At 38.0% G+C, this 13,410-nt stretch overlaps 1 protein-coding gene across 3 annotated transcripts in view; it reads right to left on the bottom strand.

Moving 5' to 3' along the window:
- The window catches only part of BLTP3B (bridge-like lipid transfer protein family member 3B), a 66,865-nt gene that overhangs the window by 31,433 nt on the left and 22,022 nt on the right, over positions 1-13,410 (bottom strand). For all 3 annotated transcript variants that reach the window (XR_014026892.1, XM_081331045.1, XM_081331046.1), the window contains 7 exons: positions 13,270-13,410; positions 12,156-12,326; positions 11,178-11,358; positions 4,039-4,122; positions 3,221-3,403; positions 2,472-2,587; positions 571-712 (listed from right to left, as the gene is read on the bottom strand). Coding sequence is in view for 2 of the 3 variants with exons in the window: in XM_081331045.1 (XP_081187171.1) it covers positions 571-712; positions 2,472-2,587; positions 3,221-3,403; positions 4,039-4,122; positions 11,178-11,358; positions 12,156-12,326; positions 13,270-13,410 (1,018 nt within the window). In the remaining variant the exon portion in view is untranslated. The remainder of the gene's footprint in view (positions 1-570; positions 713-2,471; positions 2,588-3,220; positions 3,404-4,038; positions 4,123-11,177; positions 11,359-12,155; positions 12,327-13,269) is intronic.

The raw sequence follows: 13,410 nt of genomic DNA on the forward strand, positions 1-13,410 counted from the left end.
GGCAGGGTGCACCGGAAAAAAACCACTCTAGACATATGTATGTGTGTGTGTGTGTGCGCACGCGCACATACACACACACACACACACACACACACATATTTACAAAGCTAAAATATCTATGTCTGGTTTACTAATATCTACCTAACCCTAATTTTTTGCTAGATGTATTTGCTAGAAATAAATATATCTTCCCTGAATATAGGAGAAACTTCATTTTAATGGATTGAGGGCTGGGAGTATCCATTATTCCCAAATGTCTGTTAATTTGAAAGTAATTAACAAATACCTTTCAGTAATACCTGCATCTTTTGTATACCAGCATAATATACAAAAAAGCATAATCTGTGTTATGTTATATTGCTGCAGAAAATATGAAAAAATTTAACTGTCTTATTCAGACTATTTTGGATTCAAAGGGATTGCCATTATTTGAAGGAGATTTCCAAATAGGAATACGGTTCACTGTATCTGCAGACCACTAAATATGAATCCATTAAATTGAAGATCCACTCTACTTTTAAAACAACTACAATGTTTTAACAAAGGGGAAAAGATAAGAAAACATTTTACTAGGAAAGTCTTTGCCATCTGGACAGTAGTATTCAGTGAATTCAATATGAATGGCTGGCATTTCTTGTGGGAGATACAGAGATTTTTTGTTGCAAGAAATAAGAGTTTTAGGCGAACGATGACACTGATCTGCTGTAGAGACCTGAAAATAAGAAATTCAGCATTTAGGTTTTGTGAAGTACAAGAGTTAACAACTTCTTACCTGCCACATTTCACAGTTATTAGGAAAAATATTTTCATTTTAATAACCTGAAGAAGACAAATACATTTTGGGCAGCATTTATGACAGTTGCTGCATGGTACTGGATTTGTAGTGAGCATACCAGGAAATGTCATTCTTAATATGCTGTAACATTTCAATAATTATTTCTGAATTTTAAACAGTTGTATAACTAAGCCCTTTGCCTAGTTTGGTTCCAATGGTGTTAAAATCAGAGTTAAAAATTTGTTATTATGCTACGTAAATATACTACCTTAAAATTATATATTATTTCTGTATGTACCATATGTAATATAAGTTACCATGTCTTTAAGCTTACTGTTTTCACATACATTTTATATATTTAAGTCAATCAAATCAAATAAGAAAAATGAGAAAAATAAATTGCCTGAATACAGACACAAAGTTTCTAGTAACCATTTACAGTATTAGCTAAAAAGAATATATTTATATTAACATCCAAATTTTTAATACTATAATTTGCAAACATTACATAATCCTAGGAATGAGTCAGCTTAAAGAAAATTGACTAAGTGCAGACTTGTTTACCCAGGACATTAATATTAGTAAGATTCTTCTTCCATCTGAGATCAGACACAGAAATTTTATCTCAGAAAGTTAAATCTAATATCAGATATATCTTTCTTCTGGAAGCAGGTAATTGTATCCCAAGATGGGTGGTTTAATAACCTTTATATATAGCACAGCAGAAAAATTAACCTGTTACAACTTCAAACAGGATAATCCAAAATATATTTCTTTTTGAGGTGCATAAACTGTGATACTTTTCATCATATGAAAAAAAAACTATGGTAAATAACTGCTTGCTTAATTACCTGATATGGAGTGGTATGTATTATTCATAAAATCTCTACAGGTGGCTTAGATTATAAATTATAACTTAAGCTCAAGATACAGTCAATTGTAATAATATCTTTTTTTAAAAAAACTCTTCTGACCTCAGAATTCTTCAAAGAGGCATGCTGAGCACAGGCTTCTGGAACAGATTTCTGCTACATTGCATGTCAGGGAACATACACACCTGTCATTTGGAGATGGTTGCATAGCTGTTGCATTTCCTCTTAAATCCTCTATTTTGTTGTGTGTGCCTTGCCTTCCACCTGCCTCCCAACAGAACGCTGGATCAGCCAATCAGCATGGAGACACTGATCTCCATGCAATGTGTAGTTAGGATTTGGGAGGTGTATGTATCAGTCCATTTGCAACCATCTGCAATCTACACTTACCCATCAACCCCTTCCCAGCATAGGTATGCATCAATGTCTATGAGCAGTAGAGGACAAGTCTAAATCAAGCTTAAGAAATGGGCCAACTGTCCCAATTAAATTGTAATGAAAAAAAAATGTGGAAAAAAATCAACCACCAAATAGTTCCTGATTTTCATTCTGATAGAAATAAACTGGAAAGGCAAAAGCGACTGCAGATGATATAATGTCCATTTGAAGCAATCCAATCTGATCAAAGATTTTTTTCTGCCAATTATATGACTAAAAACTAACAGAAATAGTTTGGAATAAGAAAATATGCCTTTACACCAACAATTAGTTTGGCAAAATCTTTTGTCATTTGGATTAAAGTCAACACTTGTATTAAGAACCTCATAATTTTAGAAATAAAAGAGTAATATTAATTTGTTGTAGCAGTTATTATTTAAATGTACCTGATAAAAATTGACATCTGCAAGTCTAACTACCACTGGGCTAGACATCAATTTCTCCTTTGGCTGCTGTGATGACACAAAAGACTTAGAAATTCCTTTTGACATTTGATCTTTGCCTACAAGAAATAAAAAGCATAAAAGCACATACAGTATAGTCTACCTTCTAAAATCCCCTCTATTCATGTTGTTGGGTAATGTAAAAATAATTAAAATAAACTAAAATTTCAATAAGAGAAGGCAATGAAAGGAAACAAATATAAACTGACTCATTAATTGCACAATTCCTACAGGATTGGAAACCTAATAAATTATTTTTCTTCACAACTATAAGCACCAATCTCCCAAATTAATTTTTTATGTACATGGGAGACTACAATATAGTATGAATAAAGGTAAAGGTAAAGGTTCCCCCGCACGTGTGTGCTAGTCGTTTCCGACTCTAGGGGCCAGTGCTCATCTCCGTTTCAAAGCCGAAGAGCCAGCGCTTGTCCGAGGACGTCTCCGTGTTCATGTGGCCAGCATGACTAGATGCCAAAGGCACATGGAACACTGTTACCTTCCCACCGTAGTGGTCCCTATTTTTCTACTTGCATTTTGACGTGCTTTCGAACTGTGAGGTTGAATAAAGCTTACCAAAATATAACGAAAGACAGCCAGATTTATTCAAAACAAATATATTGGTGTTTCTAATCAAATCAAATAGGACCTGTGTCCACAAACAGACTGTAAAAATGAAAAATCCTAAATACCTATCTGCATATGCTGTGGAGACTCCTGGAATGGGGATTTAATTGGAGAATCTAAATTGTGATCCTTCACAGCCTGCTTAAGCAATTCAATATTTCCTTTGAACTCTTGCAGCAGTTCTTCTGCCCATTCACATCTGGTTTTTGTAGCATCACTGTAATGCATCCAATGGCTGCAGCTCTCATCTACAATTGTATATATTTAATATAAATGAAAAAGAAATTTAAGCACCTGTTAAATCCATTGATAATGTTTTAATATTTTATTCATAATTATTTTATCCATTTTAAAATATTTGAAGCTTGTTTAGATTCCAGTTTGTAATTGCCTAACATCAATATTAAGGCAGTAAAAATGTAATGAATTTTTAAAAAGCCTTTACTGTATCATTTCAAAGATCCATGTTATCCAACATTTGTCAGGCACAACAGGGCCCACATGTAGAGAGTTCAAACTGCTACTTTATTGTTATTTGCCTATTTCACAGGAATCTTCCCAGGCTGGCAGATTCACCTGGGAAAGCCTAGATAAAGCTCAAAGGCATTTGAAGATGGAGTTAGACCTTGCCCTCTTTTGTTTACATACCAAGTCCATGCTAATTTGCCTTTTGATTCTTTTACCCAACTGGGATGATTGTTCTCCAACACATTCTATTCAAATGCCTCATGAAGCAGCCCTGAGCTCTCTAATAAATTTCCATTATTACTTTTCAAAACTCAATTCACTTTGGTCAATAATATATCATATGTAAGATTTACTGTGGGAAAATAATTTGCTGATCAAGCAATTTGGCAACCAGTAAACAAAACTCAACTTTTACCTGCTTTGTGAAATGGATAGTAGTCTATAGTTAACTGACTAAAGGACAGCTGCATAGCACCTCCTGACACACGCCTGTTTGCATCTGTAAAATAATACAATTAATAATATTACATATCATATTTCATATTTATTTCCTCTGGAAGAAAACTATTATGGTTCATTCAAAGCAACATTACTCTCTTCTTGGTGGCTCTCAAATCTGCTACTCTAATTTCATTTAGGAAAACAAGAGCAACTGAACAAATTATGTTAATTTCTATTGTGGCCTTTTTTTGTTTAATTTTTCCAGATTTGTAAAAATTCAGATTTGAATCTGTAACACATATAACACAATCCATTAAAAATAGCCTGAGTATCATTAACAGGGACATCCCCAATTTCTATTAGTAGTTTCTTATAGCCCTCATTAGCCTATATCCACAGATGAGCCCCTTCATGGATTACTGCCTTGTCGTGGCGAAGGGGCTTGCGTAATTCAATGAAGCTATGAGCTATGCCGTGCAGGGCCACCCAAGACGGACAGGTCATAGCCGAGAGTTCTGACAAAACGTGATCCACTGGAGAAGGAAATGGCAACCCACTCCAGTATCTTTGCCATGAAAACCCTATGGACAGTACCAAAAGGCAAAACGATATGACGCTGGAAGATGAGCCCCTCAGGTCGGAAGGCGTCCAATATGCTACTGGGGAAGAGCAGAGGGCTAGTACTAGTAGCGCCAGAAAGAATGAAGCGACTGGGCCAAAGCCGAAAGGACGCTCAGCTGTGGATGTGTCTGGTGGTGAAAGGAAAGTCCGATGCTGTAAAGATTTTTTCTCCATAGGAACCTGGAATGTAAGATCCATGAATCAAGGAAAGCTGGACGTGGTCAAACAAGAGATGACAAGACTGAACATCGACATCTTAGGTATCAGCGAACTAAAATGGACAGGAATGGGTGAATTTAATTCAGATGACCATCAGGTATACTACTGCGGGCAAGAATCCCTCAGAAGAAATGGAGTAGCCTTCATAGTCAATAAAAGAGTAGGAAAAGCAATACTGGGATACAATCCTCAAAATGACAGAATGATCTCAGTTCGAATCCAAGGCAAACCATTCAATATCACAGTAGTCCAAGTCTATGCCCCAACCACCAGTGCTGAAGAGGATGAAATTGACCGGTTCTATGAAGCCCTACAGCACCTTATAGAACTAACACCAAAAAATGATGTCCTTATCATCATGGGGGATTGGAATGCTAAAGTAGGAAGCCAAAAGATAACCGGAATAACAGGCAAGTTTGGCCTTGGAGTACAAAATGAAGCAGGGCACAGGCTGATAGAATTTTGTCAAGAGAATACGATGGTCATAGCAAACACTCTTTTCCAACAACCCAAGAGACGGCTCTACACATGGACATCACCAGACGGTAATCACAGAAATCAGATTGACTATATGCTCTGCAGCCAAAGATGGAGAAGCTCTATACAGTCAGTAAAAACAAGACCAGGAGCTGACTGTGGCTCAGACCATGAGCTTCTCCTTGCAAAGTTTAAGCTTAAACTGAAGAAAGTAGGGAAAAGCACTAGGCCACTCAGGTATGAATTAAATCATATCCCTGTTGAATATACAGTAGAGGTGACAAATAGATTTAAGGAATTAGATCTGATAGACAGAGTGCCTGAAGAACTATGGACAGAGGTTCGCAACATTGTACAACAGGTAGCAACCAAAACCATCCCAAAGAAAAAGAAATGCAAGAAAGCAAAATGGCTGTCTGAGGAAGCTTTGCAAATAGCTAAGGAAAGGAGGGAAGCGAAAGGCAAGGGAGAAAAACATAGATATGCCCAATTGAATGCAGAATTCCAGAGAATAGCTAGAAGAGATAAGAATGCCTTCTTAAATGAACAGTGCAAAGAAATAGAAGAAAACAATAGAATAGGGAGGACCAGAGATCTTTTCAAGAAAATTGGAGAGATGAAGGGAACATTTAATGCAAAAATGGGCATGATAAAGGACCAAAATGGCAGGGACCTAACAGAGGCAGAAGAGATTAAGAAGAGGTGGCAAAATTACACAGAAGAACTATACAAGAATGAGCTTAATGTCCCTGATAATCACAATGAGGTGGTCACTGACCTCGAGCCAGACATCCTAGAATGTGAAGTGAAGTGGGCCTTAGAAAAGCTGAGCAACAACAAAGCTAGTGGAGGTGACAGTATTCCAGCTGAGCTATTCAAAATCTTAAAAGACAGTGCAGTAAAAGTGCTACACTCAATTTGCCAGCAAATTTGGAAAACTCAACAGTGGCCACAGGATTGGAAAAGATCAGTTTACATTCCAATTCCAAAGAAAGGCAGTGCCAAAGAATGTTCAAACTATCGCACCATTGCACTCATTTCTCATGCTAGTAAAGTCATGCTTAAAATCCTACAAGCTAGACTTCAGCAGTATGTGGATCGAGAACTACCAGAAGTACAGGCAGGATTTCGAAGAGGCAGAGGAACTAGAGATCAAATTGCCAACATACGCTGGATCATGGAGAAAGCTAGGGAGTTCCAGAAAAACATCTACTTCTGCTTCATTGACTATGCTAAAGCCTTTGATTGTGTGGATCATAACAAACTGTGGCAAGTTCTTAAAGAGATGGGAGTACCAGACCATCTTATTTGTCTCTTGAGAAACCTATATGCGGGTCAAGAAGCAACAGTGAGAACTGGACACGGAACCACTGATTGGTTCAAAATTGGGAAAGGAGTCCGGCAAGGCTGTATACTGTCGCCCTGCCTATTTAACTTATATGCAGAGCACATCATGAGAAAGGCAGGGCTAGATGAATCAAAAGTTGGAATTAAGATTGCCGGAAGAAATATCAACAACCTAGGATACGCAGATGATACCACTCTAATGGCAGAAAGTGAAGAAGAACTAAAGAGCCTCTTGTTGCGGGTGAAGAAGGAGAGTGCAAAACTTGGGTTGAAACTTAACATTAAGAAAACCAAGATCATGGCATCTGGCCCTCTCAATTCCTGGCAAATAGATGGGGAAGAAATGGAGGTAGTGACAGATTTTATTTTCCTGGGCTCCAAGATCACTGCAGATGGGGACTGTAGCCAAGAAATTAAAAGACGCTTGCTCCTGGGGAGGAAAGCCATGACAAATCTAGACAGCACACTAAAAAGCAGAGACATCACCCTGTCAACAAAAGTGCGTATAGTCAAGGCTATGGTCTTCCCAGTTGCAATGTATGGCAGTGAAAGTTGGACCATAAGAAAGGCTGAGCGCCAAAGAATTGAGGCCTTTGAACTATGGTGCTGGAGAAGACTCCTGCGAGTCCCTTGGACTGCAAGGCGATCAAACCGGTCAGTCCTAGAGGAGATCAATCCTGACTGCTCTTTAGAAGGCCAGATCCTGAAGCTAAAACTCAAATACTTTGGCCACCTAATGAGAAGGAAGGACTCACTGGAGAAAAGCCTAATGCTGGGAAAGATCGAGGGCAATAGAAGAAGGGGACGACAGAGAATGAGGTGGCTGGATGGAGTCACTGAAGCAGTAGGCGTGAGCTTAAATGGACTCCAGAAGATGGTAGAGGACAGAAAGGCCTGGAGGAATGTTGTCCATAGGGTCGCGATGGGTCGGACACGACTTCGCAGCTAACAACAACAACAACACAGATGAGCATTGGGGGAGGGGGGGGGAATGCATACTCGCTGAAGCTGTCCTCCTGTCCTCTAAGAACTGTAATTCTTAGAGCTATAATTATTAATTTATGATAGATAGAAAGAACAGCACTTTCAGAACTGCCAGCCCCAGAATCAGCAATTCCCTTGCATATGCATCTCTTCCTTTCAATTTTTGTAATACTTAACTACTTAGCTAGAATTATTAAGTGACACAACCTACTTCAGAAGCATTTATGAAACATCTTCGAATAAATCTACCTTTTCTTTTTCATTAATTTAAACTGAAAACTGCAGTTATTTGTACTATAGTGCTCTAAAAATAAACTAAATACAAATATAAATTTAGAAATATAGATAGCATATAAACATGTAGTAGAAACAATGGTACCTTATTATTTATTGCTTAATTAGGGTAATGGTTTAAACTTCATGTTAATGTTTTCAATCCCTTTTGTGTTATTACATAAATTATTATAGAAAAAGAGCAGAGTAATTAGATGAAGAGTATCCAGAAGTTTCAGCTGATAGAGAATGTAGCGATGCAGACAGTTACGTGCCTCTTAGAACAGCACATGTTATGACTTCTATTCTGCGAGCTGCACTGGTTGCCAGTTGGCTTCTGAGTCCAATTCCAGATGCTGGTTTTGACCTTTAAAGCTCTTTTTGGTATGGAATATGCTATATGAGGAAATACTTATAACTGGTTACATCAGCCTACCCCATTAGATCTGTTACCATATGCTGCAGGTACCAACAGACAGGAACCTACAAACAATGAGCACAGGCACCCTTAGGACTGCATGCTCTCTCTGTTGCTTTTTTCCCTGTATACCAGACATGTCAAACAAAAGGCCCATGATGGGCCCAGATCCTATCCGAGGGGCCACCCTGGAGAGGGAAAGGGACCAGTCCCCACAGCCCCGGCCCCAGCTCACTCCAGCCAGGCCCCACCCTAGGAGCACACACAGGAAGCGGCAAGCACATGGGGGCCAGCAGTGCCGGGCAGCAGCAGCCTGCCAGCCTGTCTGGCCACCTGTCAGCTGGCGCACCATGGGAACCCTGCAGCCTGCACAGTGCAGGTGGGTCCGAGCACCGTGGCCACTGGGCCGGCTCTCCAAGTGGCAGGCGGACACAGAGGTATGAGGGGAGGCATGCAATCTGGCCCACCAGATGCGCATGGGCAGCAAAGCCTAGCAGGTCATCATCACCGCCATGCCGAGGCCCCTGCCATATAACTTCATTCTCCAGCTCCACTGCCCACACAGGACGAGTCTCCCACCCACAACCACACCAACGGCCCTGGCAAATGGGAGGGTGGGAACCCCCCCATCCCCAACAGGCAGCCGGTACTCCTCTCCCTGCTCAGCCCAAGCCCAGTTCCGGAGCTTCCCCAATATGTCTGGGCGCCGGGATGCAGTGCCAGCATCCTGGCAACCCAAGAGCAGCACTGTCCGGAGCCCCTGTGGGTCCAAGAGGAACGGCAAGACTCCTCCCTTGCACCAGACCCCAGCACCCACCCTGGTCCCACCCTCTCTGCCTCAGCCCCCCTGATCCCCCCACAGCCCCAACCGGCAGCCCCCCGACACAAGCAACATTGAGCCACCCATGCCCCCCCACCCCCCAGAGCAACCACAATGCTGATGCGGCCCTCAATGAACTAGAATTTGACACCCCTGCTCTATTCCAATGACTGGACCTCAAGGGAACCCTCTGTTAAAGTTCTGAAGTTTGCAGATGATACAACTGTCATTGACCTCATTCGAGATGATGAGTTTGCATATAGATGGCAGGTTGAACAACTGGCCCTATGGTCCAGATAAATAAGCATATTCATCTGGAGCTGAATATTCTTAAAACTGTAGAGATGAGAGTGAATTTTACTCTCTTATTTTACTTCTTACCATATTTGATAGCACAGTATCAGCAGCAGAGTCCTTCAAATTTTGGGGTTCTATAATCTGCCAGAACCTGAAATGGACCCTTAACATTAGAACTATCATTAAAAAGGCACAATAAAGAATGTTCCTCCTGCAACAACTCAGGAAGTTCAGACTGCCCCAGGAGCTGTTGATGTAGTTTTATAAAGGAATTATTGAATCTTTCATATGTACTTCTATAACTGCCTGGTTTGGTACAGGAACCAAACAGGAGAGACTGTAATGGATAGTTAAGACTGCAGAAAAAATAATTGCAACCAGCCTGCCTTCCATAGAAGACCTGTATATTGTGCAGGTCAGAAGGAGGGTTGAAAAGATAATTGAAGACCCCTCACATTCTGGACATAATCTGTTTCAACTCCTCCCTTCGGGACAGAGGCACAGAGCACTGCAGGCCAAAACAACTAAACACAGGAACAATTTTTCCCCTTGGGCCAACACTCTGCTGATCCCCTAATTCACACAGTGCTGTGTGATATCTATGTATACTTACACATGTAGTATGTCTGTAGTATTATAATTATCCTTCTTATTATCTCCTTTACTATCCCCACTTGTTGGTGTTATTATTGGTTCCTTTTGTATGTGTAATCACACTTGGTCAAATAAAGTGTTCTGCTTGTCTTGTCCTGTCCTGTCCTGTCCTACCCTACCCTACCTTATTCTATTCTATTTGTCCCAGAAGGCATGCCTTCTCAGCTATGCCACCCACCTTATGGGATATTCTCCCCCACAAAAATTAGATTAGATTCCAACCCTTTTGATATACCAGAAGACCATCAGGTTATGTTATCAGGCCTGGTGTCAATGCTGCAAACATTGACATATTTTTTGCACTGACAATATATGAGACAGCCTTTTGTTTAAACTGCTTCGCTTTGAATCTTGAAGAGAGGGAAACTTCAATGGCTATCTTGAGAAGATAAAATTAAGGCACACGCAGAAGGGGAAGTGTAACATCATATGTAAAACTAATTGGATAATGTGATTTATGACTATAGATAAGGGTGGGGATTGTGTGTGTGTTATGATGGGTTTGGGGGGAGGAGATTTCAGATTCTGGCATCCCTCCATGAGTGCCAATGTTTCATTTCATTACTAAAACTTTTTAGATAAATAATATGCCTGCAATTTGTTTGAATTGTCTCATTTATCGGAACCATGATATCTGGGACTCCCAGGGAACAAAGACATTCTTAAATAGCTCCATGGCTATTTTTAACTTCCCTTTGCCTAGGCTTGATTCTTTGTTTTTATCATATTTACTTTTAAAGTGATTTTTATATTTTTTATATCTGTGGTTTCATATGTGGTTTTATCCATTTGTTGTGCTCTGTTCAGAGTTGCCTTTGGGGAGATGGCAGAAATCTAACTTTGATTAATAAACAAATAAGATACTGCTATGCACCAATTAATATTTAAGTAGTAGTGCATAGACCTGAAAATGTACAAGCAAAATAAACTGGAAATATATAGTAGTTTAACATAGAGTCATACAATTTTGGTCAATCATAAAGATAATAAATAAAAGACTTGCCCTTTTCCTTGGTGTAAATATCATCACAGATATGCAGATCCAAATGAGAAATTGCTAGATGGTAAGATGTTTCCTTAACATCAAAATCATTGAATAGTCTTACAATTGCATCATTCTGATCAGAAGCTGCTGAAGACTGTTGAGTTTTCATCTCTTGAGAATTATATGCCGACATGGAACTCTGAAACAATTTAAGTACAACATAAACCTCACTGAAACACCGTAACATAACATATGCTTTCATATTAAATAATATTTTCAAATGGAATATAAATTATACTTTAATCTTCAAAGTTATTTGGCAGTTATTGCTATTAAACTGAATGACAACAAGAGTGACGCTGCTGAGTTTAAATTCAAAACCTTGTGAAACAGATTTTTTTCAAAGCAGTATTCAAAATATTTCTAGAAATTATTTAATTTGATTTGATTTCATTAAATTTATTCAATTTGGGCACCTGTCTCCAGTCAACACTAGACAGCTCAAAATATAATTGCAATAAAGTACAATATGAATAATAAATACAACATAAATTAAGAACAAGAAAAATAAGAATAATAACAAGATGGCAGTCTGGCCAACAAGTCTTTGCTACCTACTGAAATTAAGTTATGAAGAGATTAAAAGCAGAAAATAATACAAAAATATGCAAAACTAATTTAATTCGATCTTTGTCCAGTATGATATACTAGTTATTACACTGTCTATTCTAATAATAAATATTCATAGCAATTGGTCCTTCTGTCTTAGAGGAATATTACACAGCAAACTCAAAAAATATTTTAACTCTTGTTATGTAATTTCTTATATAATTCAAATTGATGCTACCAATTTGGGGGGAAAAACCTAAGGTTTGACAAACAAAATAAAACAGTTTCACAAAATTAAAGACTGAAATTCCATAGAAGCCCATACTGTAGAGTTTTATAAACAAATTTGTACCAATATTAAGATATAAAAATACTTGATTGGCTTACTTGCATGGGTTCAGAAGCAAGGCTTTTTCTCTGTTCAGCTGATTTCTCTATGGCTTCACTAAGAGATTTAGCATACTGTACCATAGCTTTCAATTGAGAATCAGTCAAAACCCACAGTAAATCATCCAGTATTAAAATTAGTTTGGATGCTACCACATTGCAATCTTTTAACTGTCAAAAGAAAAAGTGAATTTTAAATATTTTTTTTAAATATGTTTTATTAAAAATTTTCTTTCTTAATATAAAATACAACTAGAAACACATATACATATATTGTCCCCATAGTTAAATACTGATATATTACAGTAATAATAAGTTTCTCCCTGTTGCAAAGCAGGTCTATAATTTATAAACTTCTGCAAATCTATTTGTTACCAATTGACCTGTCTAGCTACTATATATAAAAAAGGTAGTTAACAGGTAAACGAACAGCAAAGTTAAACTTCAAACCCCTCTGTAAGCAATCTATTATTGTATTTAGAAAGCCTACAACATTGTAAGTCTACTTTAAAAATTTTCTGAATTAAACCACGGATCTTTGCTCAATATTTCTTTGCCTTCTCATATGTCCACAACATATGATAAAAAGTTCCCTCCTTACAGTTGCATTTCCAACAAATATTTGAAACAACCTTATATCTTTGATAGTTTATCTGGTATCAAATACAACCAGCGCATCACTGCAGAAGCTCTCATTAATATTATAATTCAATGTGAATATCAGTTTATCAGTCCATGTATTTTCCCATTGCTCTAACATTATATTATAACCAAAATTTCTTGCCCGCTGAATCATACGTTTAACATACTGATTTTCTAGGTTTAACTGTAACACTTTTATAAACCTTAGTTATAAGATGATACTTTGTACCAATGATGAACATTTCAAATTCATTTTAGCAGCTTCAAAACATTTTCTTTTAATTGCATTCTGCCACAGAATGTTCAGTGGATTTCTACACTGACCAGAAATGACTTGTTAGGTTCCTTCCAACTAATACATTATATTACCATATAACATTTTATCCACTGCTATTAAAATGCTCATAAATAAAATTAACATTATTTTATTTAAATAAAATAAGCAAACTGATTTCAACAGTTTCAGCATTACCCTTCTCTTAAGTATGATTCTAATTTTGGACTGGTTGGTAATCAGTCGAACTGGAGCACTCATGATTTCATGCTGAGAGCTTTGGATTGCATCTGCTTCTATTCTGATCATCTGCCAGTTGATTTCTTTAAATGTCAATAC

The sequence above is a fragment of the Vipera berus genome (genome assembly GCF_964194415.1).
Source record: "Vipera berus genome assembly, chromosome: 6".
NCBI lineage: Eukaryota > Metazoa > Chordata > Lepidosauria > Squamata > Viperidae > Vipera > Vipera berus.